The sequence below is a fragment of the Babylonia areolata genome, chromosome 30 (assembly GCF_041734735.1).
Source record: "Babylonia areolata isolate BAREFJ2019XMU chromosome 30, ASM4173473v1, whole genome shotgun sequence".
Taxonomy (NCBI): Eukaryota; Metazoa; Mollusca; class Gastropoda; order Neogastropoda; family Buccinidae; genus Babylonia; species Babylonia areolata.
In genome coordinates, this window is record NC_134905.1 from 11,684,714 (window position 1) to 11,711,187 (window position 26,474).

The 26,474-nt window shown below is 40.9% G+C and overlaps 1 protein-coding gene across 4 annotated transcripts in view; it reads right to left on the minus strand.

Moving 5' to 3' along the window:
- The window catches only part of LOC143275276 (uncharacterized), a 52,224-nt gene that overhangs the window by 18,380 nt on the left and 7,370 nt on the right, over positions 1-26,474 (minus strand). For 2 of the 4 annotated variants that reach the window (XM_076579260.1, XM_076579259.1), the window contains exons 2-3: positions 1,435-1,516; positions 749-862 (exon numbers count right to left, since the gene is read on the minus strand). In XM_076579260.1, coding sequence (XP_076435375.1) covers positions 749-862; positions 1,435-1,512 — 192 coding nt within the window. In that variant the 5' untranslated portion in view covers positions 1,513-1,516. Of the gene's footprint in view, positions 1-748; positions 863-1,434; positions 1,517-2,522; positions 2,721-26,474 lie in introns of those variants that run through there. The other 2 variants (XM_076579256.1, XM_076579258.1) reach the window with 2 other exon arrangements.

Consider the following 26,474-nt stretch of genomic DNA (forward strand, 5'->3'; position numbering starts at 1 on the left):
ATCATTTCACTGCCATGCCTCCAAGGAGAAAACTGCACGAGTTCAGTTAAGTGGTCCTTACATTTTTGTGAGCCCTGTATATTTCACCATGCCTCCAAGGAGAAAACTGCACGAGTTCAGTTAAGTGGTTCTTGCCTTTTTGTGAGCCCTGTATATATCTTGAAGTAAACAGTAGAGGAGAACAAGAACAGTATATCTCCAGTCTATGGGGATGTGAAAAGTGCCCTACTAAAACCTCTGGAAGAAAGGCAAAGTAAAGAAGGAAATGCTTGGTCTGAAATCGTGGACAATGTATCGGAAACATCTGGATTTGGCAATGTTGCTTATAGTCCAGCTGATGGCACAGGGCCAAAACAGAACATCTGATCGTAGATGATTCCTCTGACAACGATAAAGCCCCAAACCCTACTTCCCCACCCCCACCTCCCAAAAGGAGTTGTGTCATGGACTGTTTCAGTCTCATCCTGAAGGAAACTATCAGTTATTGTCAGCCCTGCCTGGACATGTGTTTGACAGTTGTAGTCCCATCCTCGGCACGTTCGGCAATGGAAAAATTATTTTCACAAAAAATTGTTTGATCAGCCAGACCCATCTAAGGCAAACGTCAACAGTAAGAGGACTGTCAATGGTTACCTGTTTTCCTTACGCATTTATCAATCTTACAGCTGACCCCCACGTTTGTTGTGGTGTTTTTCGGTTGTTTTTGTTTGTTTATTTGTTTGTTTGTTCCTCTTTCTCTCTCTCCTACCTTGTTACCCGACAAAACACAGCCAGTGAGGTCATCCCGTTTCACACTGACACTGAAGTCTTCAGGTACCCCGGGTACTTTCCAGGGGTGGATAGGGGTGTTGGCCATGGCTAACTGCACACACATGATTATCAAAGTATTGGACACCCCCCACCCCCAGTCTTCCCATGAGTTTTTCTCAGTCCTGGTCATGAAATCATTCATTGGTTTGAATTTCTTCATTACCTCTTTCAATGTCCAAGAAACAAAAATTACCAAAAATATATCAGAAAAAAGGCTTTGAAATTCCATATATCATTTACAGGTAAACACAAAGGTTTCTTTTAATGATTTTCCTCATTCACCTCGACATACAAAGTGCATCTCTCAGAGCCAACTTGTTTACAAATTATTCTTGTGAATTCGTCCTATTTGCGTTTGGAACAAATTCCATCAGTTTTGTCATGTACGCAGTTTACATTGTTGAATCTTTTGTATGTCGCTAATACATGGTTGATTAGTGAAAATGTACGCTTATCTTCAACAAGAAAGTATGTTTCTCCCCAAATGTTTGCGGAAGTGTAATTACATAGAAGTGTGTAAACGAACGCGTGAGAAAAAAAAGAGGCTTTAGTATCTCTTTTCCTGTCTGTCTACACACACACACACACACACACACACACACACACACACACTCACTCACTCACTGGTATCCTCTTCTTGGGAATGTAGCTGAGAACCTTGGCCCATTCTGGTGGTTCATACGTCAGCAGTTTTCCATACATGTTGCTGTTGAGTGACGATACAAAATACAACAATACTTCATTGCCTCCAAAGATGAATTGTTGAAATGTTTGCCACTATACCTGTGATATCTATTTTCTTTTCTTTTTCTTCTTCTTCTTTTTTTATATATATTTTTTTTTAATAATACGTTATTTCATTCACAGTGCAAGAGCCTACAAAGTTTGATCTTTTGATAACCAATTTATAAACAAATGTTTAACACAGCACAAGCTAGAACAAAACAGTACGTTTACATATCCAAATTGCGCGAATTCCCCATTCAATAGAATTCATAATCATTAACTTTTTAAAACGATGATCATTAAATGAAACAGGTTAAGTAAAATCAATACATGAACAATACATTTACATATGCAAATGTCGCTAATTCCCCATTCAACAGAATTAATTCTCATCATAAACGTTTTAAAATGATGATCATTAAATGAAACAGGGTAAGTGAAATTAAAACACAAGGAAGGAAAATATCCCGAATATATGATCAGGTAATAAAATGCAATTCACACATTACTAATACAATATTCAGTTGAACTGCGTCTGGCGTGGCTGAGGAACGTGGAAGATGTAGAAGTTGAATTACCACATATGATTAAAGCTGCCTTGATGTACACGTACATCTCAGACATAAATTCCACACTGAAAAAGAACACAAGTAAATCAGGCCAGAGGTTCCCCTCTGCATGTCACTGGTTACCGTGTAACCCAGCGTAACCTGTCGCGTGTGGGGAGTAAACCCAGCAAGAAAATCTGACATGAGAGGGATGGGCTCTGCCAGATCTGACTTGTCAGAAATACACCGAAACATGAAAGAAAAGATTACAGAGACCATACCAGAGGCCGTATTCAAGAGACCATCGTAACTATGAGCCTGTGGGTTATCTGCAGTTCAGAGCATTGTCAAGAGAGTTAGCAAACCACGGGCGATCGGCAAAGCACGCCTGTTTTCCCTCAACAAAAACAACGCAGTAAAAGGATCCGCCATGTTTACCTCTGCTTCGTGGGCAGTCACCCTTGGCAAGTAGTAATGGCAAATTTGCCTTTGGGTTTGAAGACCCGCTGGTAGACTCAACTGTTCCTGATACCAGATACTGCTAACCCTCGGGCAGTTTTGCCTTGCCTCAAGTTGATTTACCCGCAGGTACACCTTTATCCACAGGCACGAAGGTCACAGCGTAGCCACTGTGGAAGGAACACCATCACATTAACCACCTGGAAATTAAGAACAAATTAAGACAGGTTGGAAAACTAAAGGAACAGACTCATGAGACAGATACTTCGGACACCTCCTTGGCCTCTGTGAAGCTGGATGGAAAAACAATGGAGAAGTACAGAAAGAAGAAAGACATGTCTGAAGGAGGGTAATGTCCTATTTCAGCATCCAAAATCATTGCACCTATTGGTTACGTGTCCATGGTTTGTGGGGCGAAAAATGGAAAAAGCAAGACGATTGCACGTTAGTTAAGTGACTGAATCCGCATCAAAACTGAGTATAATAACGTACAACATAAGAGTCGAAATCCACTGAAAATGGGTTGCAACATCTACCAATGGTAATATAGTTCCCTACATACACAAAAATACCGGTAAAATAGGTTGCAATAACTTAGAATGCTAAAATAGGATTTTACCCAAATGGAGGAGAGAGAAAAAAAACTAGCCACTCAGTTGGACAGATTTATTGCCTACATCGAAATACAGCCTTCCGTGCAATCAGGGATGTCGTTTCAATTACACTGAAACAGAGAGAGGGATAGAGGGAATTGTATTAGTAAAGTCTCCGGCTCTCCGGCACTAAACAAGAAAGTAGGCCAAAAAACCCAATGAATTATACAGCGTGATCAAAACAACACACACACACACACACACACACAGAGTATAGATACAGATGACATTCATTTGATGCCAACACACACACACACACACACACCGTCTAATATCACTTAACAGTGAAAAGACGTAAGCTAAAGAAAGAAAGAGAGAGAGAATGATAAAGTTTTATTTGTTAGGCTTCCGGCCCACAACAAGAAAGTTGGCCAAGAAAAACCATGAATCATACAGTGTTCAAGAACACACACACACACACACACACAGAGAGAGAGAGAGAGAGAGAGAGAACGGATACAGATGATTTATTCATTTCATGCCTCAGCCCATAAGGAAGGTGTATGCGAGCATTTCACAATGTGCGCAAAATGAAGTGCGAAGAACAGAAAATTATTATAATCAACCAAAGAAAGCGTGTGCCTTGATTCGATGTAACAGAACAGTTTAGCAAGTTGCTATTCTCTGAAGTTAAAGCCTTGTAGACAGATTAATTACGTAAAACAGTAATGTCAGTAAAAAGTGGTAACACTCTCCATTCACAAGGTACACAACTTCAGTCATTGCTGCTTACGCAACCAATTCGGCTAGCACACAGGTAAATAAAAGGTACATTGGAACAAACCCAGACACTTCCTCAAAAAATGGAAACGCCGAACTTGTCCTTATACAAATCATTTGACATGTGCACACAGCAGCATTGACAGAAGAAATGTGCAAACACAATATTATTTAGCTTTTATTCAAGACTGGCATAGCCCATGTGTTTGTTCTGTATTGTCCGTGTGTTGTGTGGTTTGTTCAGGATTAAAAGGGCTGTGCCAGAGAGAGAGAGAGAGAGAGAGAGAGAGAGAACAAGACAAAAATTCTTTATTTTCGGGGATAATACTAGTGTGCTTTTTTTTTTTTTTTTTTTTTTTTTTTTTTTAACATCCAGTCCCTGCCTTGAACAGGGTCTACGCGACATAATACCATGATGTCATAAGCATGGTAATAATAAGATATGTAAAAAAGAAAGAACTTGAAGAAAACACACACACACACACACACACACACGTATTCACACAGAGAGAGAGTGTGTGTGTGTTTATTAATATCATGAACTCCGCTGTCAAGCTGACGCAGTGAGTAAAGGTTTTTCATGCTTTATCCGTCCGTTTCCATTCTTCATTAAAAGCTGACGCAGTGACACTACGTGTTGCGAAAATTGCTGTCTGTCCATTTATTGGCCCATAAGTGTGGCTTACACACGACGTGTGTTTCAGTTGTCTGTGCAACCATGTGTCTGAATGTGTGCCTGTGTGCATATTTATGTTTTTTTCCCAAACATTTTTATTCAGACAAAGATTTACATACCAAATAAATATTTCATAATTATTAGGAAGGCACAACAATATAGCGTTCCGAACATCAACCATTCCACATCAAGCATCACATCGGCAGAACAGCAATATCAATTCAAACATTGATCTGTGTGATATTATAACACATGCATGAATTACAATGAAACTGTAGCAATGACAGTATTCTATCTGTTCACACATTGCTTCCACTGGTACTGGTAAGCCCAGTTCATATCAAAGTAATATAGATAATACAAAACTTAATCTTGTACGATATGTGTGTATGGTGCCCATTTTTGCACAAATTTGTTATATTCCATGGATATTCTAAAAACATACTCGTCAATTTCGTATGCCTTTTTAAGATCTTTTATGAACATTTGTAATGTTGGATTTACTTTATTAATTCTACATTTGTATATAAAGAATTTGGCTATCATTTAGATATGTGATAAGCAACCATCAGTTTTTGTTTCATTGTCGCACCCAAAGAGCACCAACACATAGTCAAGGTCAAGTCTACCACAGTTTGGACACTTTTCTTTAAAGTATCGTACAAACTCTGTCCAAAACACTTGTACATGGTTACATTCCCATAGATAGTGTAGGATCGTGTCTTTTTTATCTTTACAAAAATTACATTTGTTGTCTGTTAACACTCCCATATTCCTCAACATAGAATTTGTCACAAGTACACGATAATGAATCTGAATCTGAAATCATTTTAATCTTATTTCTTGTATCTTTCGTGTATTAAAAAAATATTCTTGTGCATATGTATGTTTGTGTCCGTAGTAAACTTTAACAAATTCATTTTCAGTGGAAATGTTTGGTCAACACCTGTAATGCAGTGTAATAAGAGATTGGAGTTGAAAAAAAGAGAGTTTTTTATGCTTTCTACGCAAACAGAACAGGACCCAAACTCGATCCTGTGAAAAATCCGCTAAAAGCCATGCCCAGCAACATGGAAATTTATTGCGTTCGTTTTCAGCATTTTCGCTATGATAATATACGTCCAAAATTTGGAGGATAGAGACAAGGTTTGTAAAATCATTCACGTTCAAATTGACATTGCTGCTTCAGCTGTACAAGCAATGGAAGTGTGCACAATTATCCTCAGCATCATATTTAATTTTCAAAGAAAGAGTGGTACATGTCGTCATAAGTTGTCATGGCTTAAATCAGTTTCGCTTAAATTGTCTCATCATGTAAGTCGACACAGTTACTTGGCCCTTGCCAGGAGCCTTCATTTTCTCAGTAAATTTTCCTCGCTTAATTTCAAGGCCTCAAGGCCTGACTAAGCGCGTTGGGTTACGCTGCTGGTCAGGCATCTGCTTGGCAGATGCGGTGTAGCGTGTATGGATTTGTCCGAACGCAGTGACGCCTCCTTGAGCTACTGAAACTGAAACTTCCTCGCTTAAACCGACCTCGTTTAAGTGGACACGTCACATGCATCAACAAAATTTTCAGTGTACCTTGAAACGAGAATCGAAATAAATTGAAACGAGAATCGAAATAAATAAACAGTCTTTTCAACCAACCGAGTTTCACACTTGACAGACTTTTTATTTTTAAAATTTTTTTTATTTTTTTAAAAATTTTTACATTTAGTCTACCTCTTGAACATGATTGATGCACACATTCGAAATAATGAATTTTACTCTGTCTGCTATTCCACAATAATCTGAAGGACATACAGTCAAAATATTTCGAAAAAAAGCATCATCAGTGTCTAGGACATCAATGAAGTATATCAACGTCGACATAAAAAGAGATTTTAAGAGAGTGATTTTTTTTCCCGAATTTGTAAGCTGACACTCCTAATATTTGACATTTTCTTTATTTCAGCTATTTTACCATCATGGACTGAATGCAGAACTTTATATATACCTCTTGCTAAAACGATTCCGAAGTATCTAAAATGGCCTGGGTCCCGGCAAAAATTCTTGTCACCCAGGTAGAGCACCAGAAACTTATTTTTGCCTATAATCCAGGTTACTTGAGTTTTGTGATAATTTACTTTCATACCAGATGTTTCTGCAAAAAAACGATAAGAATTCTTACAGCTTAAACAAAGGATTCTTCATTTCTATCAAGGTACAGATCTGTGTCATCAGCAAACAGTGATGGCCTGACTTCTTCATTGATATGTATATCTTTTAATTTTTCTCATTTTCATGCAACATATCTGATATCTCTGCACACAAACAAATACAACTAAGGAGATAGTGGGTTTCCCTGACTTACACCAATATTGATACCGAACAATGATGAATATTTGTAATTAACAGCAATAGATAAGCATAATTATACTTCATTCATTTATTTCAGGGCCAAAAATATGTTTTAATCAACTATGTTTTAATCAAAACTTGTAATAATAAATTCCCATGAAATTGTGCCAAATGCCTTCTCAAAATCTACCAACAACAAGAGATCAAGTAGTTTCCTTTCATTATTATACACCAACATGTCATACAGTGTGGGGTACTACCCTGAGCATCTGCCTTTTGTAAAACCCCTTTGATCAGTGTGAATGAACTAAGGTAAAACAGCTTATAGTCTGTCAGCAACACATGACCATGCTACTTTGCAAGCTGTACGAAAGAAGGATATTCAAATTAAAGTTGGTTTTTTTTTTTAGCAATTCAAGAGAGAGGGGGAGAAATACGCACTTACAGTTTGGGGGTTGGGGGGGGGGGCTCGGGGGGAAGGGGGTGGTGGTGGTCGGAGGGGTACAATCTGGATGAACACATCAATATTAAGAACATTGCTATTATGCTACAATATAGCTACATTGTTAATTGCTATAATTGCTGTAATATGAACTCGCGTGCTGGCAAATCTCAACAGAATCAAACAAGCTGATAAAAAGTCGAAGAGGATGTTTTGGTTATCACTGATTGTCGTTCAGCCGGCAAAAATTCAAGGGTTGACCAACTTCTTTAATGATCACACACACACACACACACACACACACACACACATGTTGAAAATAATAATAATAGTAAAAATAATAATAAACGTGCTTATAATGTACATTTGACATTTCTTAGCATTTTAACCTCATGTTTGTAGTGTCGTTTTAATCTTACGCATTCACCAACATCACAAACTTATATAAGGTATGACTAAATTAATGAAGAAACATCTGTTCAGTAATCACCATTAATCATATGAGATCTTTTCTTGATACCATGAAATATATATTGAGACAGATCACGCCTATGTGGGCGATAATTTGCTTGGAGCAATATGCAAATTGGAACCTTCTTTGAATCTTTTAGAAATTTTATTCTTAAATCTGCATACACTGGGCATTCAAACAGAAAATGCAATTCATTTTCGGTTTTTATATACAAAAGGGGCAGCATCTTTTCCGGTTCGAACTGCTATAACGACGAATATTATTATTGAGAGGAAGTACACCACGTCTGATCTGAGAGAGAGCAACTCTAAAGCAGTAAATACCAGCATTCATGATGTATTTTGCTCTCTCAAAGACAACCTTAAATGATCGATAATGTGAATATATATCTCTTCATCTCGAATAACCCCAGGCCATTCCTGAATAAATATGTCGACAAGACGTTTGAATATATTTAGGGACAATTTAACATCCCCAATCCCTTATTGTAGCCACACAATACCGAAACCAGTTTGACATAAAATTTCTCTTATTTGTGTAACCCAGCAGTTCTTTCCCTTTTCATCTAAATACCGTAACATGTCGTTAGCTTTTCGTGGTAACCGTTGCTGATCCATTTCCAGAAGTTTAAACCAGTACCTGAGGCAGTTTATGTACAATGTCACGTACAATGGATAACGTCCCAGTTCACCATCTTGTTGGGTGTGCGCACAGGAACCCCTAAAAATCTTTTGCATGCCACAATATGAACCTTTTCGATACTGTGATCCAATCGTTGCATTCCCCATATTTCAGAAGAGTAAAGTAATATTGGTTTTATTTTTGTATAAAAAAAATCTTAAAAAAGGTATCGGGCGACATATCTGTATATTTTCGAAAGGCTCTGTTTAGGCTTAATAACGCTTTCTTGCCTTTCGTTACCAAATGATTAGTGCCCCGTTTAAGACTGATTTTAGTGGAGACACTAAAACCAAGATACAATATTCGTTCACAACTTCGCTCGGAGTGGTACGCCTTCATAAAACCATTTTAATCTTTTACACAAGAATCCGCCTTTGCGAAAAACCATAATTTTTGTTTTGTTTTTATTTACACTAAGTTTCATGCTTTCACTGCAAGCCTGTAGACAGTTTAACTGTGTTTGCAGACCTGAAGGAGTGGATGAGACCAGAACAACATCGTCGGCAAAAAGTAATACGAACAATTCCATAATTCCGGGAAGCATTTGAATACCATGCTTTCCATTTCTTGGTACATTCTCTGCTATCTGGTTAATAAAAAGAGAAAATAAGTTAGGGCTTAATACACATCCTTGACGAACACCAACAGGTCAGGCAAAATAATCAGATAGCTGATAGTTTATCCTTATACATGACATTAAAGAACCATACATAGCCCGAAGTGAACATAAAAACCTTTCTTTTATTCCATTGTTTTTAGGGTTTTTTAATTATTATTATTTTTTTATATATACATTCTAACAGTCTGTCGTGTCGAACAGAGTCAAAAGCTTTCTTAAAATCCACAAAAGCAACGTATACTTGTTTTTTTGTTTGTTTGTTTTTTTTACCTTTTTTTTTTTGTGTGTGTTTTTTTTTTTAGACTATTCTGGACCATAGCATCGAGGGTAAAAATGTTCGTAGGAAAACCGGAAGTCAGTGAAAAGTTCAGCCCCTTCACCTTGGGACGTCCGGACTGATAAGGCAACATGGCGATTCTGTCCGCTGAAACTGAAGGTGCGCGTGAATCCATGAAAGTAAAGGAACCGAAAGAGGGTTTTTTTTGTGTTTTTTTTTAAAGAAGGAGAAGAAAAGAACGGACAACAGATAAGTGGCGCGAAGGTTGAACTTGTTCGTCGTGCAAAGATTTTCAGTTGTCGCGGAACCAGAAACAAGAAGGCGAAGTCAGTTTCTGCTGTCACAGAGACATTTCTGCTGTCACAGCGACATAAACCTCCCGCAAATTTTTAACAACTGAGTTGAAGAAAAAAAGTATCGCTCCTGTGTGTGACCCATTCATTCAGAATCCATATACATTCTAGCATTTCATATTGTTGCTACATAGTATGAGTGAGTGAGTGTGTGTGTGTGTGTGTGTGTGTGTGTGTGCGCGCGCGCGCGCGCGCGCCTTCTAAAAACAGATTTCAGACTTGAGAAAATGGCCTTTGCTGTTCCAATGAATTTGATCTTTTTCTGCCTTTTCTATCATATGACTTTTTAATACATTATAGTGGGGAGGAGAGTGTTGAGTTGAGCATGGAAATCTGTGGGGAAATGAGTGGTGCAGTTTAGCATGGAAATTGTGGGGAGAAGAATGGTGGAGCAGACCATGGAATTTGATTAAAGATAATCATCATCAAGACTGATTCATGTGTGTTTCATCACAGTTGCATTGATGATTAACTGCAAGTAAAGAATGATTTCATCTTATGGTGTAGCATGCATACATGTGTGCATACAGAGCTCACTCATTCATCATTACAAGTGACATGCACTGATAAGTCTTCTCAAGACTCCCAGACATTCAGACACACCAGTCTGGTACAATCAGCTGGCCTTTTTACCCAAAATGGATAGTCTGTACTTTCACCAGGTTAGAATATGTATTTCTTTTATGGAAACCTGTAAGTTCATTGTATCTAACAACTGGCCAAAGGATTAAAACATACCAGTTTTTGTTTGATGCCATTTTTTAGAAACTGGTAGTGCTGTAAATTCTTAGTGTAAATATTTGCATTTATTTACATTTGCATGCCCCACCTCCCATCTTTTATTTCCTGTATTATTTTTAATCATATATATATGTGACCCTCAATCACGGAATGAGTTGCTTTGTCCCTGACCAACTTTCCCGCTAGCGGCGATTTAGGCGAGTGGGGGTCAGGTTGTCGATTTTCAGATTTTGACTTCATAGTAAACTTTAGGCTTTCTTTTATCTCATATTGGAGTATCTAGGCATAACTGTGTCTTCTTTTGCCTTAAAAGTGTGCTTAAAATGCCTAACCCGTCATTCTGATCGCCTATGACTTCGCGAAATCGATCAACTTTGACAAGCTTGCCCTCCCTCATCTCTTGGAATCGACCGGTCGAATCATACATTGTTTTGAAGGTCAAGTCCATCTCTTTCAATCTATGTCCTTCTCATTGGTTGATTTTTTAACAACGAGCGAATCGTCGCTTTCAAAATAAGGATACACTACGTAAACAATGCGTCACTATGAAGGAAAATCCCCTCTGTCACTGGCCGAGAGAGGCCACGTGACGAAACCAGCCATTCAGCACGCTAGCTCAAATAAACATGGTCGCAGGGTTCGGAAGCACGTTTTCAAGAGTGACTTGGCGATTTCCTGACAAGATACACTTGCGTTGCACACATTTTGCCATTCAGTGAAGAAGACGACATTTGTGAGTTTCTAACCCAGTACTTCATTGATGGAACTGACCGTTCAGGTCATTAATAGTCAGTCAGGTCATTAATAGTCAGTCAGGTCATTAATAGTCAGTAATGACGGCTGACCTTCCAATTTGAAGATTGAAGATTGAAGGCTGATGGTCATATAATCGATCTCAGTGAACACGAAGGCAACGCTGATTTCGAAAGCAGACGACGCAGGATTGTCGTTCACCTTTCATCAACAATAATATTAATTTTGATGTTGTACTTGTACTTGTACTTGTATATTGCGGTGTTGAAGGCCTAACCGGCCTGTTCACCGATCCAGAAATATCTCTCACTTGTTATGCAGCATGCGTGGCATATTAATGGTGACAGGCTGGGTCGTACAGTGTAGGCAGGCTCTTCCAATGCGTGTCCAGTCTGTTTTTAAAGGCGTTTACTGATGGGGCAGTCACCACACTATCAGGGTGGCCATTCCATACAGTGACGACTCTCTGGGAAAAATACCCAGCACGCAAGCTCAGCCTGCAATGACCCTTGGCCAGCTTGAGGGTGTTTCCCCGGGTGTCCCTGCCTTGAAAGAGGTGCAGCATGGGTCGATCTGTGTCGTATATTCCGTGTACGTACTTGTACACGTCTATCATGTCACCTCTTGTTCGGCGATGTTCCAGGCTAGGCAGTCTCAGACTAGCGAGACGCTCTGGGTAGGACAGCTGCTTCAGGGAGCCTATCAGGCGGGTTGCTCGCCTCTGTACATCCTCTATGTCAGTGCGTAGGGTCTTGTGTCTTGGCTGCCAAACTGAATGACCATATTCAATGACTGGTCTCACCAGGGACTTATAGAGCGAGACAAAGGTTTCTGGCGTGAGATGGTCGAAAGACCTTCTTATGACCCCTAGGACTTTGTTGGCTTTTGCTGTTGCATGTGCCACATGATTTTTGAAGCTTAGGTCTTTGTCCACCAGTACACCCAGGTCTCTCTGTACGTCACTCTCCTCCAGCCAATGTGTGCATTCCACTCCCAGAGGATCCCGTCCTCTCATGCAGTAGTGAGCTGCTTCCTTAGGGTTGCCCAATCTTAGGACGCTGCATTTATCTGGATGGAAACGGAGTTGCCAGTCCATGGACCATTGCTGTAATCGATTTAGGTCCTCTTGAAGCATACCCCTCGACTCACTATCGTCACTGCATGAGAAAATCTTGGTGTCATCTGCAAAGAGCTCGACATGACTGTGGACATGACGTGGCAGGTCATTGATGTAAATGACGAAAAGTAGAGGCCCTCAGACGCTGCCTTGAGGGATGCCGCTCGTCACCTTTGCCTGCTCTGATCTTACGCCGTTAACTATAACACGCTGTGACCTGTCAGAGAGAAAGTCTCTTATCCATTCAAGGACCTTTCCGCTGATGCCATGTGCTTTCACCTTGGCCACTAGTCTGCGATGAGGCACGCTGTCGAAGGCTTTCATGAAGTCCATGTACACTGCGTCCACCCCTCTGCCTGCATCAATCATCTCAGTCCAGATGTCCAAAGTCTCCAGCAGCTGAGTTGTGCATGATCGTCCCTGCGTAAAGCCATGTTGTTGCCTGCTGATCAGTTTATTTTCTTGTAGATGTGCTGTGACCTGTTCACGGACAAGTGTCTCCAAAATCTTGCAGAGTATGCAGGTTAGGCTTACTGGCCTATAGTTATTTGGGCTGAGACGACTGCCTTTTTTGAAAATTGGTGTCACGTTTGCAGTTCTCCATGTGTTGGGGATTACTCCAGTGTCCAAGGACCTCCTGAAGATCATTGTAATAGGGGTAGCAAGGACGTCAGCTAGTTCTACCAACATGCGCGGAGTGATTCCATCGGGTCCAGGTGCTTTACCAGTCTTCAGGTTGGCGAGGTGCTTCCTGACGGCTTCTTCTGAGATAACAACATCGAACAGCTCAGAGTTAAACTGGTAGTCTGGTATCTCTGGTAGGTCACCTTCCCTCTCTGTGGTGTAGACACTCTGAAAAAAGTCATTCAGGAGATCTGCTTTCTCCTTGTCCGTTGTTGTTTTTGATCCGTCTTCCCTCTTCAGGTCAGCAATGCCAGTTCTGGCCTTGTTTTAGATTTGACATATGACCAGAATGACTTTGGGTTTATTTTTGCCTGCTCTGCGATGGCTGCTTCCAGTTTCCTCTTCGCCTGACGGCAAGCTTTGGCTGCCCTATTTCTCGCCTTGGCGTATGCCTGGTAGTCCTCCCCTGCCCTGCTTTGTAACCACCTTCTGTATAGCTTGTGTTTTGTGCGCACTGACGTCAGGGTCCCTCCATCCAGCCATTTCTTCCTCTGGCTTCCGAGTGCTGTTGTTATGGGAACATTTTCCCTCGTACATTGGTCGAGCTTGTTCTTTAGAAATGCCCATTGATCCTCTACGGCGAGTTGTTCTAGTTGTTCCTTCCAGTTGACTGCCTGGAGCTCTGCTTTCATTGCCTCATAATCAGCCTTATTCCAGTTGTGTCGTTTCTGATTGTTTTTTGCTCTGTAAGTACCTGCAATGTTGATGACTAGCGTTACATGGTCACTCTTTCCTAGTGCCGAAGTTAGTACGATGTCGTCTACCATGTCCTCTCTGTTGGTTAGGACCAAATCATCCAGTGTTGGTGTCTGGCCATCTCTGATGCGGGTAGCTTGCATTTGGTGCTGAATAAGATAGGCATCTTTCACAGCTTTGAAAAAGTGACTAGCTGGGTGAACTTCACTAGCATGACATCTTTCTCTGTCCCAGTCAATTTCTGGAAAGTTGAAGTCACCCAACACTAGCAGGTGCGATGGCTTTCCTTCTGCCACTGATATCAGTAACTTGTTCAGACTGTCATTGTTCTCTTCGGAACTCTTTGGACTCCGGTATACCAGGCCTATAACTAACTCTTCTCTGTCCTCCAGTTTACAGTCGACAAACACTGTTTCCTCAAAATCTATGCACACATCTTTGCGTGTAGGTTTGAGCTCTTCCTTTACATATAGACAGATGCCCCTTCCTCTCTTGTCAAGATTGTGGTACATTTCAAATCCTGGAATGGAAATTTCGCTTTCTTGGACTGCATAACGAAGCCTTTTAGGTTTAATTTCGACAATTCCAATCACGGCTGGCTTATGTAGTTCCACCATGGCTTCCAATTCATTCCTTTTATTAAGTAGACTGTCTGCGTTTGTATACAAACAACAAAAAGAATTTAAGTAAGACACGTTGAATGTATCTACAGGTGGTTCATTGACAAAAACTTTCGAACCGGTGTTTTTAAAACTATCTACATTCTTTTGCTTCTTGTGATCTACTGTCCTCCGCTCTCCCCTGGTTGCGGATGCCGATTTTTCCCGACATTCACAACTTTCCCGTTTTTTCGGACCCATTTTGCAGTACTGTCTCCTTCTTGTTTAGAGAGTTCCTGTTTTTCCCTCAACTCTTTGTAAAGCGCCTGTTCTACTGCCCTTTCGGCTGGTGTCAGATCCTTCCTTGCACTGATGCTCGTGAGAATGTTTTCAGGGTTGACATCACTGCCTAGGTTCTTCTTTGTTTCTCTGATTGCTTGCATAGCATCATCTCTGGAAGCCTCACTGGTAAACGACAGTCTCAATGGTCTAGGCTTTTTCATGTTGGACGTAAAGTTCCCGAGTCTGCGGACTCCAATAGGAAAGCGGTCGCTGTTTGCTTGTGTCAGTATACTGTTTGAGGCCTCACTATCTTCTCTGTCCCTGTCCTTCTTTTCCTTATTTGCAGGCTCGGGTACTCCGAACACAATCAGGTTCTTGCTTCTGCGTGTCTTGTCTTCTATCTCCCTGTTACGTTCTCTGTTTTTCTCATCCACGAGTTTCTCTATATCCTCCTTCTTGATTTCTGCTGTAGCATATCTCTGACCTTCAGTACCACCCGCAAGACTTCTCACTGCGTTTGCCATCTTAGGTGGAAAATCCCCCTCTTCGATCAACTTCATTTTGTCTTTCATCACTGTCACTTCTTTCCCAAGTCTGCCCACTTCCAATTGCACCTTCAAAAGGCCATCAATGAAGTTGGTAGCTAAATTACTACATGTTGATTTACAGTACCAGTGGAGAATGGGTCTTGCTGAGGTGCTATCCTTGGAGAGAACTTCGTACATTACAGAGTCGATATCTTGACATGATGCATGGAACCAACGGTGGCAGAGTCCACACTCCAGAGCTTTGTCAGTGTCTTTACATACAATTCCGCAGTCGATGCAGCAGTATTCCTTCTCATGAGTGTCGGTCACACTGATACTTTTTCCTGTCTCGGAAGAGGTAGAGTTTGCCCTGGTTTTCTGCTTGGTGTCTTTATCATCTATACTAGTGGAGCTGGAGTGATGACGAATCAACATTTGCACTAGATACAGAAAGGTTGGAAGCCTTCGCCTGTAATTGCCGAAATCACTTGCACCAGGTGTCATCAGTGTTGTGACTGACATGGAAACAAGTGAAACTGACTTGCTGCACTGGAGTGACAGAACTGTGTTTCTCACAGCTCACACAAGGAATATGCAAGCAAAGTGACTGGGGGACTGGATATAGCTGAAGTGTCTGAAGGTAAGCATTCTTATTTTACCCACATTGACAAATACTGAAATGTAATGATGATATAATCAATTGATAATAATTTATTTAACAATGATTGACTCAAGACTGATTTATTGTCTTACATTTGAACAGAAATTCACTGTTTGACATGTGGAATAAAAATGATTAAAAGAATAAAGTGAATCTGAGGAAATTAACAGAATGTAAATTAAAAGATCACACACACACACACACACACACACACAATGTGTGACACAGTGTGTATACATGTCACTCACACACACACACACACACACACACACACACAATGTGTGTCACACAGTGAGTCACATACTCACACAATATCACACACACACACACACACACACACACACACACACACACTGTCCCTTCACAGTTTAACCATTATATGTAACTGAGCATGGGGAGGTACAGGGGCATGACATTATGAACAGTTTTCAGTTTCACAGAATTTGCTTCAATGGATATTTTATGTGAATGTGTGTCAGGTTGGTGTGTGTGTGTTTCTGTGTGTGTTTCTGTGTCTGTGTTGTTTTGAGGTAAATAAATATAGAGTTGTGTCAACAGTAATACTAACAGTATTACTAATAGTTCAATTTCTTTTTCAGCCCTGAAAGATATGATGGTACTTTATATGCCTGCCTGTACACCAATGAATAATTCTGAGATCACTGCTGGCAAGTCATGTCATCATAAGGAGAGGCAACACCACCAAACTAACTACACTGTCAACTAAAGAACTGTCTGCTGGTGAACTATCTATGAGTGAGTGAGTCAACTGTTAATGTACTATGATTTATAGTATAAATTTACCATGAAGTGTGCAAACTTAGTTTCTTTTTACAAACTTTGTCTAGATGTACATGTATGGAATTGTAAACTTTTGCACAGACATTTACATAAATGATATAAGTGTGCATGTGCTTGACATGCCACTATGCATAAAGTAACTTAATGGATTGCAGCATGTCATGCACATGCACACTGATATGCACACTGATACTCATAGTGATACAGCATTAATAATCACTATTTCATACTTTTATTATCAGTAAACTGCTTATAAGTGTATTCTTTTTTTATTTTCTGATAAAATACATAGAACTAGAAGTAAAGCATTTTGTAAAGTCCTGTGTAAAGAATGAAAGCTGTGATGTAAATGTACAAAACTGAAATTACTGTTGATATTTAATCGAACATTATTAGCATTAATGAATAAACTTTAGAACATATAGAAAATAACTCAAAACAAAGGAAATGAAAAGAGATAAAGAAGTATTACATAACAAACTGTTTCCGGATAAACCATGCATTTTTGGAACATACTGACACCACCAGTGGAGAAAAAAGAGTGGAGGAAGAAGGCTCAACATCAACACCATCCACCCTGATGACACTATGTACCACAAGAATTGATTACCTGTGCAACATATCTGTACTTTTTTATTTTTATTTTATTTTTTTTATTATTATTTTTTTTTATAGCAGATTGAGTGTTTGTTTGATGAGGTTGTGTGTCTTTATTGTGTGAAGTATGGGTTTGACAAGTAGGTTTTCTTTGCAGATGAAGTGTTTGAAGTGTTCATTTGGATTATGAAGTCTATTTCATTTGATGCTATGCTGGGATAAAACACACATGAACTTGTACCTTTTGTATGAGCAGTTTTGTTGTGTGGATCTTTTTTGTTATTTTGTTGTGCTTGTTGTATAGATTATGGTAATATCACAAGCACACTAAGCCAGTGAGCACATTGAATTACAACAATTACATGATTCGGCATCATGATTTAGCATTTTTTACCTTTAATCTGGCATAAATTTTAGTACACATACTATACAAAGCAAAAGTTTCATAGTAATTGGACCACAAACACCACAACAAATCTTATCTTAAAACTGGAAGGTTTTTAGTCATATTGAGCTGATTAAAAAGTAAGTATACTAATACTTCAGTTGCAATTCTTTCAAAAAAAAAAAAAGAAGAAAATTCTTATTTGAATAAAATCAAATACACTCAATATTTTTCTTTCAAACTTTGTGTAATTGTGGATGTTGCCACTAAGTATGTGTGTGCCAAATTTCATGAACATATCTTGCTTAGAAGTATGTGGTTGCTATGAACATGTTCCAAAACTTTTCAGCCTTGATTTCTCAGTTCGTTACTTTCGCGACTTTAGAACTTCAAATCACAATAACTTTTCACAGAATCACCCGATTTACAAACTTTTTTTTTCGCTGTAAAGGTCGTTTATTGCAGATTTATGATATACCAATAACTAAAAATCGACCTCTGGTGCAAAGCGACTCATTTCGTGGTGGAGGGTCACATATATATATATATATATATATATATATATATATATATATATATATATATATATATATCATTTGCTTATTGCTTGCTTGTCAAATCTGTACAATCAAATTTGGACTGTTTACAAACTGCAGTGTAAACAGGTCTGAGTCAAACACAAACAGACTTGAAGAAAATCACTTTGATAAGATATTTTCTTTTATTTTTTTGTATCATTCATTCATACCTAAATGCTAAACAATGAACAATTGTCTGAACAATTTGAGTTATTTATTATGTGAGCACCATTTAGCTTTGGATGTTGTGCATGTGTGCATGCGTGCGCGCCCGCGCGCGCGTGTGTGTGTATGATATACATCAGTATTGAAGTTCAGTGTCTACATTCACAAAGTTTTGATTTTTTTTTCCATGATCAGAAAGAAAAAACAACAAAACTCTGCAGTGAATCTTAACTGCTTTGAACCACACTGCACCCCTCCCCACCCCCCACCTTTCTCCCTCAAAGAGAAGAAGAAAAATCACAGCAACAGTTTCTGAAGTCTTATTTAAATGCACCATATATCAATATCATTAGCAAGCAGTGGGTATAAGCTTTGGCTGTTGAAATCAAATTATCTCTTGTATACCAAGTGATGTATATATTGCATATAAATCAACATTATATCAGATAAATATAAACAGTATATAAACAATTGCAATATTTGTTCACATCAGTATGAAAAAAAATATATCAGGAGCATTCAAACTCCACAATTCCCAAGAAGAAAGCTTAAAAAAACTTCATACACAGATAATAATCTGACTGTTTACACAATTTGTCAATACCAATGATCCACCTAAATCAATCCGCTCTCAACTAACACACACACACACACACACACACTCTACAAATTGACACCCACTACTGTAACCCCCCTTCAGTCTAATTTTTTTTGACAAAATAGTCTTCAGGCCCTAATAAGTCATCTTTCACGGTGTCATCAGTGTCAGATTGGTGTAAAGGGGGAAGCAAAGCTGTCAGATCATTACATATTTTCACTTCCAAATTTGTAACATTTTGTAAAATTACTCAATTTACTGTCAGCAGCACTGATTTCCACTGCTGATGCAGAAGTAGCAGTGATGTCTTCTTGGACTTGCACATCTGACAGCTGTGACAAAAAAAGAAAAGAATATATAATTATAGCTTGAATGATATGACATTTGCTTTAGTTACACATTTTCAGTCAAACTCCATACAACCCCCAAAATGTGTCAGATCTATTCACTGCATTATGCATGTGCAGAATCTCAAGCCAGTGAGTTGTTTAATGAAGACACTTTGATAAATCAGACCCAAAACATTTTTAGGCTTGGCTGTTGAATTGAAACAAACATATTTTGAAACATAAAAAATGAATATTCGATTCAAAACATCACATATCGTGCTTGTTTTGAAGACCTCGTGCGTGAAAAGTGAAGGAATATCATCGCCACTGAGGGTGCGGTCCTTTTCAGTTCACGAAGTGATTCTGAGCTCGCCACGCTCTGTGCAATCAGTTCATGGCTGGTATTCGTTGCGATGTCACCTTTTTTCCTTTGAAGTTCGAACAGCGCACACAGTACTTCTTTCCTCCCGTTTTCCCCAGCCCCATTCTGAAGCATTTACACAAATGCAATCGACGAACTCGCAACTTTCGCTTTTAGAGACTCCCCACTAATTCTGTTTCCGGCTTAATCAAGGGCAAATTACTCCAATTTTTTATCGAACGAACAAGGTCTATTCACTGCATTATGCATGTGCAGAATCTCAAGCCAGTGAGTTGTTTAAATTTGCAAAAATAACTATGCTCTCTCTCTCTCTCTCTCTCTCTCTCTGTGTAAACATTCACATTGCCTGTGGAAGTAGCAAGGATCTCACTGTCTCAGTATCACTGTTACAGCACTTTCTGAAAATGTGCAAGCATTTCCACTTGAAAGAAGTATGCAATGTGCTAACAAATGTTGTATAGTGGAAATTCTTTGTAGTGTTTGTTTCTGGGGTACACTAGTCAGTTTTGTACTATGTGTCAGAGATGCATATATCTGTGCTGAATAAATATCACAGCTATGAATGTGACCAAAAAACAAACCACAGCTAATAATGTGACCAAAAAAGAAACAAACAAACAAACACACACACACAAATCCAGTTGAATGATACAACATTGGTGACTGGAAGCTGAAAAAGACCGGCCAGCTGGTGTACTGTAATTCTCCCTTTTAAAGCTTAAATTGTGCTTTTGGATTCAAACATTAGGCAGGTAAGTGTGTGAGAAATGAAGACAGTATAATTATCCCTCTTTGAGAAATCAGACCCAAAACATTCTTAGGCTTGGCTGTTGAACTGAAACAAATATATTTTGAAACATAAAAAAAAAAAAAAAAAAAAAATTCGATTCAAAATGTCACACACCGTGCTTGTTTTGAAGACCTTGTTCGTAAAAAGTGAAGGAATATCATCGCCACTGAGGGTGCGGTCCTTTTCAGTTCACGAAGTGATTCTGAGCTCGCCACGCTCTGTGCAATCAGTTCATGGCTGGTATTCGTTGCGATGTCACCTTTTTTCCTTTGAAGTTCGAACAGCACACACAGTACTTATTTCCTCCCGTTTTCCACATACCCATTGTGAAGCATTTACACAAGTACAATCGACGAACACGCAACTTTCGCTTTTAGAGACTCCCCACGAATTGTTTCCGGCTTAATCAAGGGCAAATTACTCTTTTTTCTTCTTCTAACGAACAAGGTCTATAGTAGAGTGATATTTTCGAAAACCAGCTTGACATTCTGAGATCAGCCTATTATCTTCTAGCCATAAATACAACCTTGAATTCAACACAGTTGTGTAACATTTGGATATGATACTGAGGAGGGACACCCCTCTGAAATTATCTGCATCTTCTATGTCACCTTTTTTTATGGACTGGTATAACAATAGCTTTTGCCCAATCCTGTGGGTAATCCCCCTTATTAAATATAGTATTAAATAGTTTTGTTAAGAAGGAAATAATTTCCTTCCCACCTAATTTCGACATTTCTGCACTTACACCATCAAGACACCTTGCTTTGCCTGTTTTTAGCTTTTTAATGGCAAGTTTCACTTCCTCTTCTGTAATAATTGTATTTAAGATGTGCTCTGGCTCTTCAAACCGATCAAACTCAGGAAGCTCATGACTGAATTCATCAGTATTATTTCCAAGAACATTCTTAAAATGTTCATACCATTCATCAATCGTTACATTGTTGCTAAGTTGTTTTTTTGTTATTTTTTCCACATCCCATACTTTTTATTTCTTGCCAAAATATTTTTGGATCTAATGAATTTGAGCTGAGAAAGCGGCCTTATCTATATGAAAATCACGTTTCTTCATTTTTTTCAAACGTTTATATGACCTTGCTTGAACATAATATTCTCTATCGCCCGCATCTCTTGATTTTCGAAAAATGTTTAATTTTCTTCTGGTATTTTTCTTTGCTTTTCATCAAACCATTCCGAGTGTCGTTTTGCTTTGCCAGAATAACATTTAGCAGCCATACAACTACCAGCACTACTTAAATCATGTACCAGAGTGTCACTTGCTGTTTGCAGCATCTTCTGAATATCACTACTTTTCCATATGCTGATAAACTCTACCTCTTTCTCTGCTTTCCATACATTTTTCATGAACATTCCAGAATTATTTGCTGATTCATTCTTTTCTTCTTTTATATTATCAGTTTCTTCCAGCAAATATGTCAAAACTACTGGCAAGTGATCAGACTCTGGACACATTATGAACATCCAGTGAAACAATATTCACATTAACATGAAGTCTACTACACTGCATCCAAAACTACATACATAAGTAATTTTTTTTTTTTCAAAATCTTTCTCAGAGAGAGAGAGAGAGACAGCACAACTAACACTGACATAATTCTATGTGAATTGTGAATGATGAAATTCACATCTAAGGTGTGAGATGTGTGCAAAGCATGTACGCCACACGCATCGCATCTTGGCGCACGTCCGCGCCACCAACTATTCCAAGCCCTGTAGCGATGGGAAAGGGGCGAAAACGGCAGGTGGAAGATGTCACTGGAAGCCGCAGTTCCAATCCTGCATGCAGGCGGTTCAGGATATTGGTCGCCTGATTGTTGACCCGGAGGTGACAGCATCACTCGGCAGCACCCTGAACGACCAAGCAGCCTTTTCTAGGGACAGCACTGCTTGCTCCACACGGAGAGGGGCCTAGAAAAGGTGGTCCAAACAAATGCTCATCTCCATACCCCCCAGTTGGCTAGCCGCGGTCAACGGGCATCTCCAAACGCGGTCGAACAACAATAGAGAAGAAAAGGCCGGCACCTGCCTCACAATTAGGTGCAAAAGGACTAAAGGTAGCATGCTGGAACATCCGAACCATGCGTGACTCTGCAGACAGCAACCACCCAGAAAGGCGTTCCGCTCTAGTCGCACACGAACTTCAGAGACTGAACATTGACATTGCTGCCGTCAGCGAAGTCCGCTTTGCAGGGGAAGGCAGCCTCCAGGAACACGGCGCTGGGTACACCCTCTACTGGTCAGGCAAGCCAGAGACCGAGAGACGCCTTTATGGCGTAGGCTTTATGGTCAGGAGCACCATTGCCTCCAAGCTTGAAAACCTGCCAACAGGACACTCAGACCGAATTATGTCCATGCGCCTCCCACTACGGAACAAACAGCATGCCACTCTGTTCAGCGTGTACGCTCCAACCCTCCAAGCAGACCCCACAGAAAAGGTCAAGTTTTACACTGATCTGCGCAACCTCGTTCAGAACACCCCTGCTGACGACAAGGTCATCATCCTTGGCGACTTCAATGCCAGAGTTGGCCAAGATTCAGAAGCCTGGAAAGGAGTCCTTGGCAAGCATGGCGTTGGTAATTGCAACGACAATGGGCGCCTTCTTCTCGAGTTCTGTGCAGAGCAGCAGTTTACCATCACCAACACCATTTTCCAGCAGAAGGACAGCCTGAAGACAACGTGGATGCATCCTCGGTCCAAACATTGGCACCTCATTGATTACATCCTGATGCGCCAGAGAGACGTACGAGACGTCCTACACATCCGAGTGATGCCCAGCGCGGAGTGTCATACTGACCACCGCCTCGTCCGCAGCAAGCTCAGGCTCCACTTCAAGCCCAAACCAAAGAAAGGAGGAGCTCCTAGGAAGAAATTCCAGGTCGGCAACTTTCAGTCAGCTGAAGTGAAAGCTGAATTCCAGGCGAAGCTTCAGGACAAACTTGAAGACCCCAGTTGCCCCACAGACCCCTCTCCAGAAGCACTAAGGGCACAGCTGAAATCAGCCATCCTGCAGTCCTCTGAAGAAGTCCTAGGGTTCTCGTCGAAAAAGAACAAGGACTGGTTTGACGAAAACAACCAGGAGATCCAAGAATTGCTGGCGAAGAAGAGATCAGCCCACCAGGCTCACCTTGCACAACCGTCTTGTCCGGTGAAGAAAGCAACCTTCCGGCTCATATGCAGCAACCTCCAGCGCAAGCTTCGTGAGATTCAAAATGGGTGGTGGACCAACCTGGCAGAGAGGGCTCAGCTTTGTGCAGACACTGGTGACTACCGGGGCTTATACGAAGCCTTGAAGGCGGTGTACGGTCCCTCATACCAGGTCCAGAGTCCTTTGCGCAGCGCAGACGGCCAGGCGCTCTTCACAGACAAGACGTCGATCCTGAACAGGTGGTCGGAACATTTCCAGGCCCTCTTCAGCGCCAACCGCACGGTTCAAGACTCGGCAATTCTCCGCATCCCACAACAGCCAGTGAAAGTACAACTGGACGAGCTACCAACCCTAGAAGAGACTGTCAAGGCCATTGAACAGCTGAAATGTGGCAAGGCAGCAGGGGTTGACGGAATTCCGCCGGAGGCGTGGAAGAATGGAGGCCCAGCACTACACTCCAAACTCCACAACCTCTTTGTCTGCTGCTGGGAGCAAGGCAAACTACCACAGGACCTCCGTGACGCAGTCATCATCACCCTGTATAAAAACAAGGGAGAAAAGTCGGACTGCTCCAACTACAGAGGGATAACTCTGCTCTCCATCGCAGGCAAGATCCTCGCCAGAGTCCTCCTAAATCGGCTGGTGCCTACTATCGCCGAAGAACATCTCCCAGAGAGTCAGTGTGGCTTTAGAGCCAACAGAGGCACCACTGACATGGTCTTCGTTCTCAGACAGCTACAAGAAAAATGTCGGGAACAGAACAAAGGACTGTATGCGACATTCGTCGATCTCACGAAAGCTTTCGACACCGTGAGCAGAAAAGGTCTGTGGGAGATCATGAAACGTCTAGGATGCCCCCCAAAATTCCTCAGCATGGTCATCCAACTACATGAGGAACAGCGTGGACAGGTCAGACACAGCAACGACCTTTCGGAGCCCTTCCCAATTGGAAATGGAGTGAAACAAGGTTGTGTCCTCGCGCCGACCCTCTTCACGATCTTCTTCAGCATGATGCTCCAACAGGCCACTGAAGATCTTGGCGACGACGACGGTATCTTCATCAGATACTGCACTGATGGCAGCCTATTCAACCTGAGGCGGCTACAGGCCCACACCAAGACACTGGAGCAACTCATCAGAGAGCTTCTGTTTGCCGACAATGCTGCCCTCGTCGCCCATACAGAAGCGGCCCTGCAGCGTATAACGTCCTGCTTCGCAGAGGCTGCACAGCTCTTCGGCCTAGAAGTCAGTCTGAAAAAGACGGAAGTTCTCCACCAGCCTGCCCCACGGGAAGAATTCCACGCTCCTCACATCAACATCGGTGAGACAGAGCTGAAGTCGGTCCACCAGTTCAGCTACCTAGGCTGCACCATCTCGTCTGACGCCAAGATCGACAAGGAGATCAACAACAGACTTGCAAAGGCAAACAGCGCATTTGGCAGGCTGTACAAGAGAGTGTGGAACAACAAACACCTGAAGAAAGACACAAAGATCAGCGTGTACAGAGCTGTTGTACTGCCCACCCTGTTGTATGGCTCCGAAACCTGGGTCACCTACCGGCACCACATACGACTGCTTGATCGCTTTCACCAGCGCTGCCTTCGCACCATCCTCAGCATCCACTGGAGTGACTACATCACAAATGTCGAGGTCCTGGAGCAGGCAAAGACTATCAGCATCGAGGCAGTGCTGCTAAAGACCCAGCTACGTTGGGCAGGGCACGTGTCCAGGATGGAGGACCACCGCCTGCCCAAGATCGCGCTGTATGGCGAACTGTCCACTGTGACAGAGGAGCACCCAAGAAGAGATACAAAGACTCCTTGAAGAAAGCTCTCGGTGCCTGTCACATTGACCATCGCCAGTGGTCCGCAGTAGCCGCTGATCGAGAGACCTGGCGACGCACCATCCACCAAGCTGTCTCCTCCTTCAAAAACAACCGCAGGGCCAGCCTTGAGGACAAACGCAGAAGGAGGAAGAACCACGACGCTGCAGCCGCGAACCCAGACCAGACTTTCCCTTGCAACCGCTGCGGCCGACTCTGCTTTTCCCGCATTGGCCTTGTCAGCCATGAGCGTGCCTGCATCAGACGTGGACAACGCCCTTCCTAGATCTTCGTCAGCGAAGCCAGGCCATGATGCTTCATTTTCTCCAGTTTTCAAATGAGCTTGCTTTTGTTTGTTTTCAAATAAGATAAAAATCGAATCAAAATCACTTTTTTAATCCACATAGAAAGTAACTTGTGCAATCACAAGCCCATTGTAAAAAAATCAACATAAAATTATCATGGGTGTATGTGTGCCAAAAAGAAATATAATAATAACAAGAGAGGCAAGGCCTTCAAGACTCACTTGTGATACACTTTAAAAAAAAAAATCTAATCGTTAAAATGTGTTCTGTATTTGTTATTATAAAGCTTCGGGTTAAAAAAAGAAAAAGAAAAAAAGTCCTAACCAGATTCGAACCCTGCGTGTTCGGGTGAGAAGAAACTGTCTTACCCATTACACTATCGTGGTTCCTTAACTGACGTTCTAAAATTTAATATTTGAACATACTTTTTTAAAGGGCGATAAATCAATTGCGGTATTCACAGTGAGAACGCTGTTTAAATCATATCATTCCTGTGTATCTTGGGCATTCAAAAAATCTATATGGGCAATTAAAAATTCTTTTTAAGTCCACGGTAAAGGATACGTGGCTATCCCCGCAATCACACTGCAACATTTAGCCATTTTCTCTAGATCTAGATAGATGTACAAGTTTAGTTACACCCGCCGGGAATGTAGTACGACACAGTCGATTCAATTTCTCTTTTATGTTCATTCTAGTTTTATAGTTTTAAAGTCTTG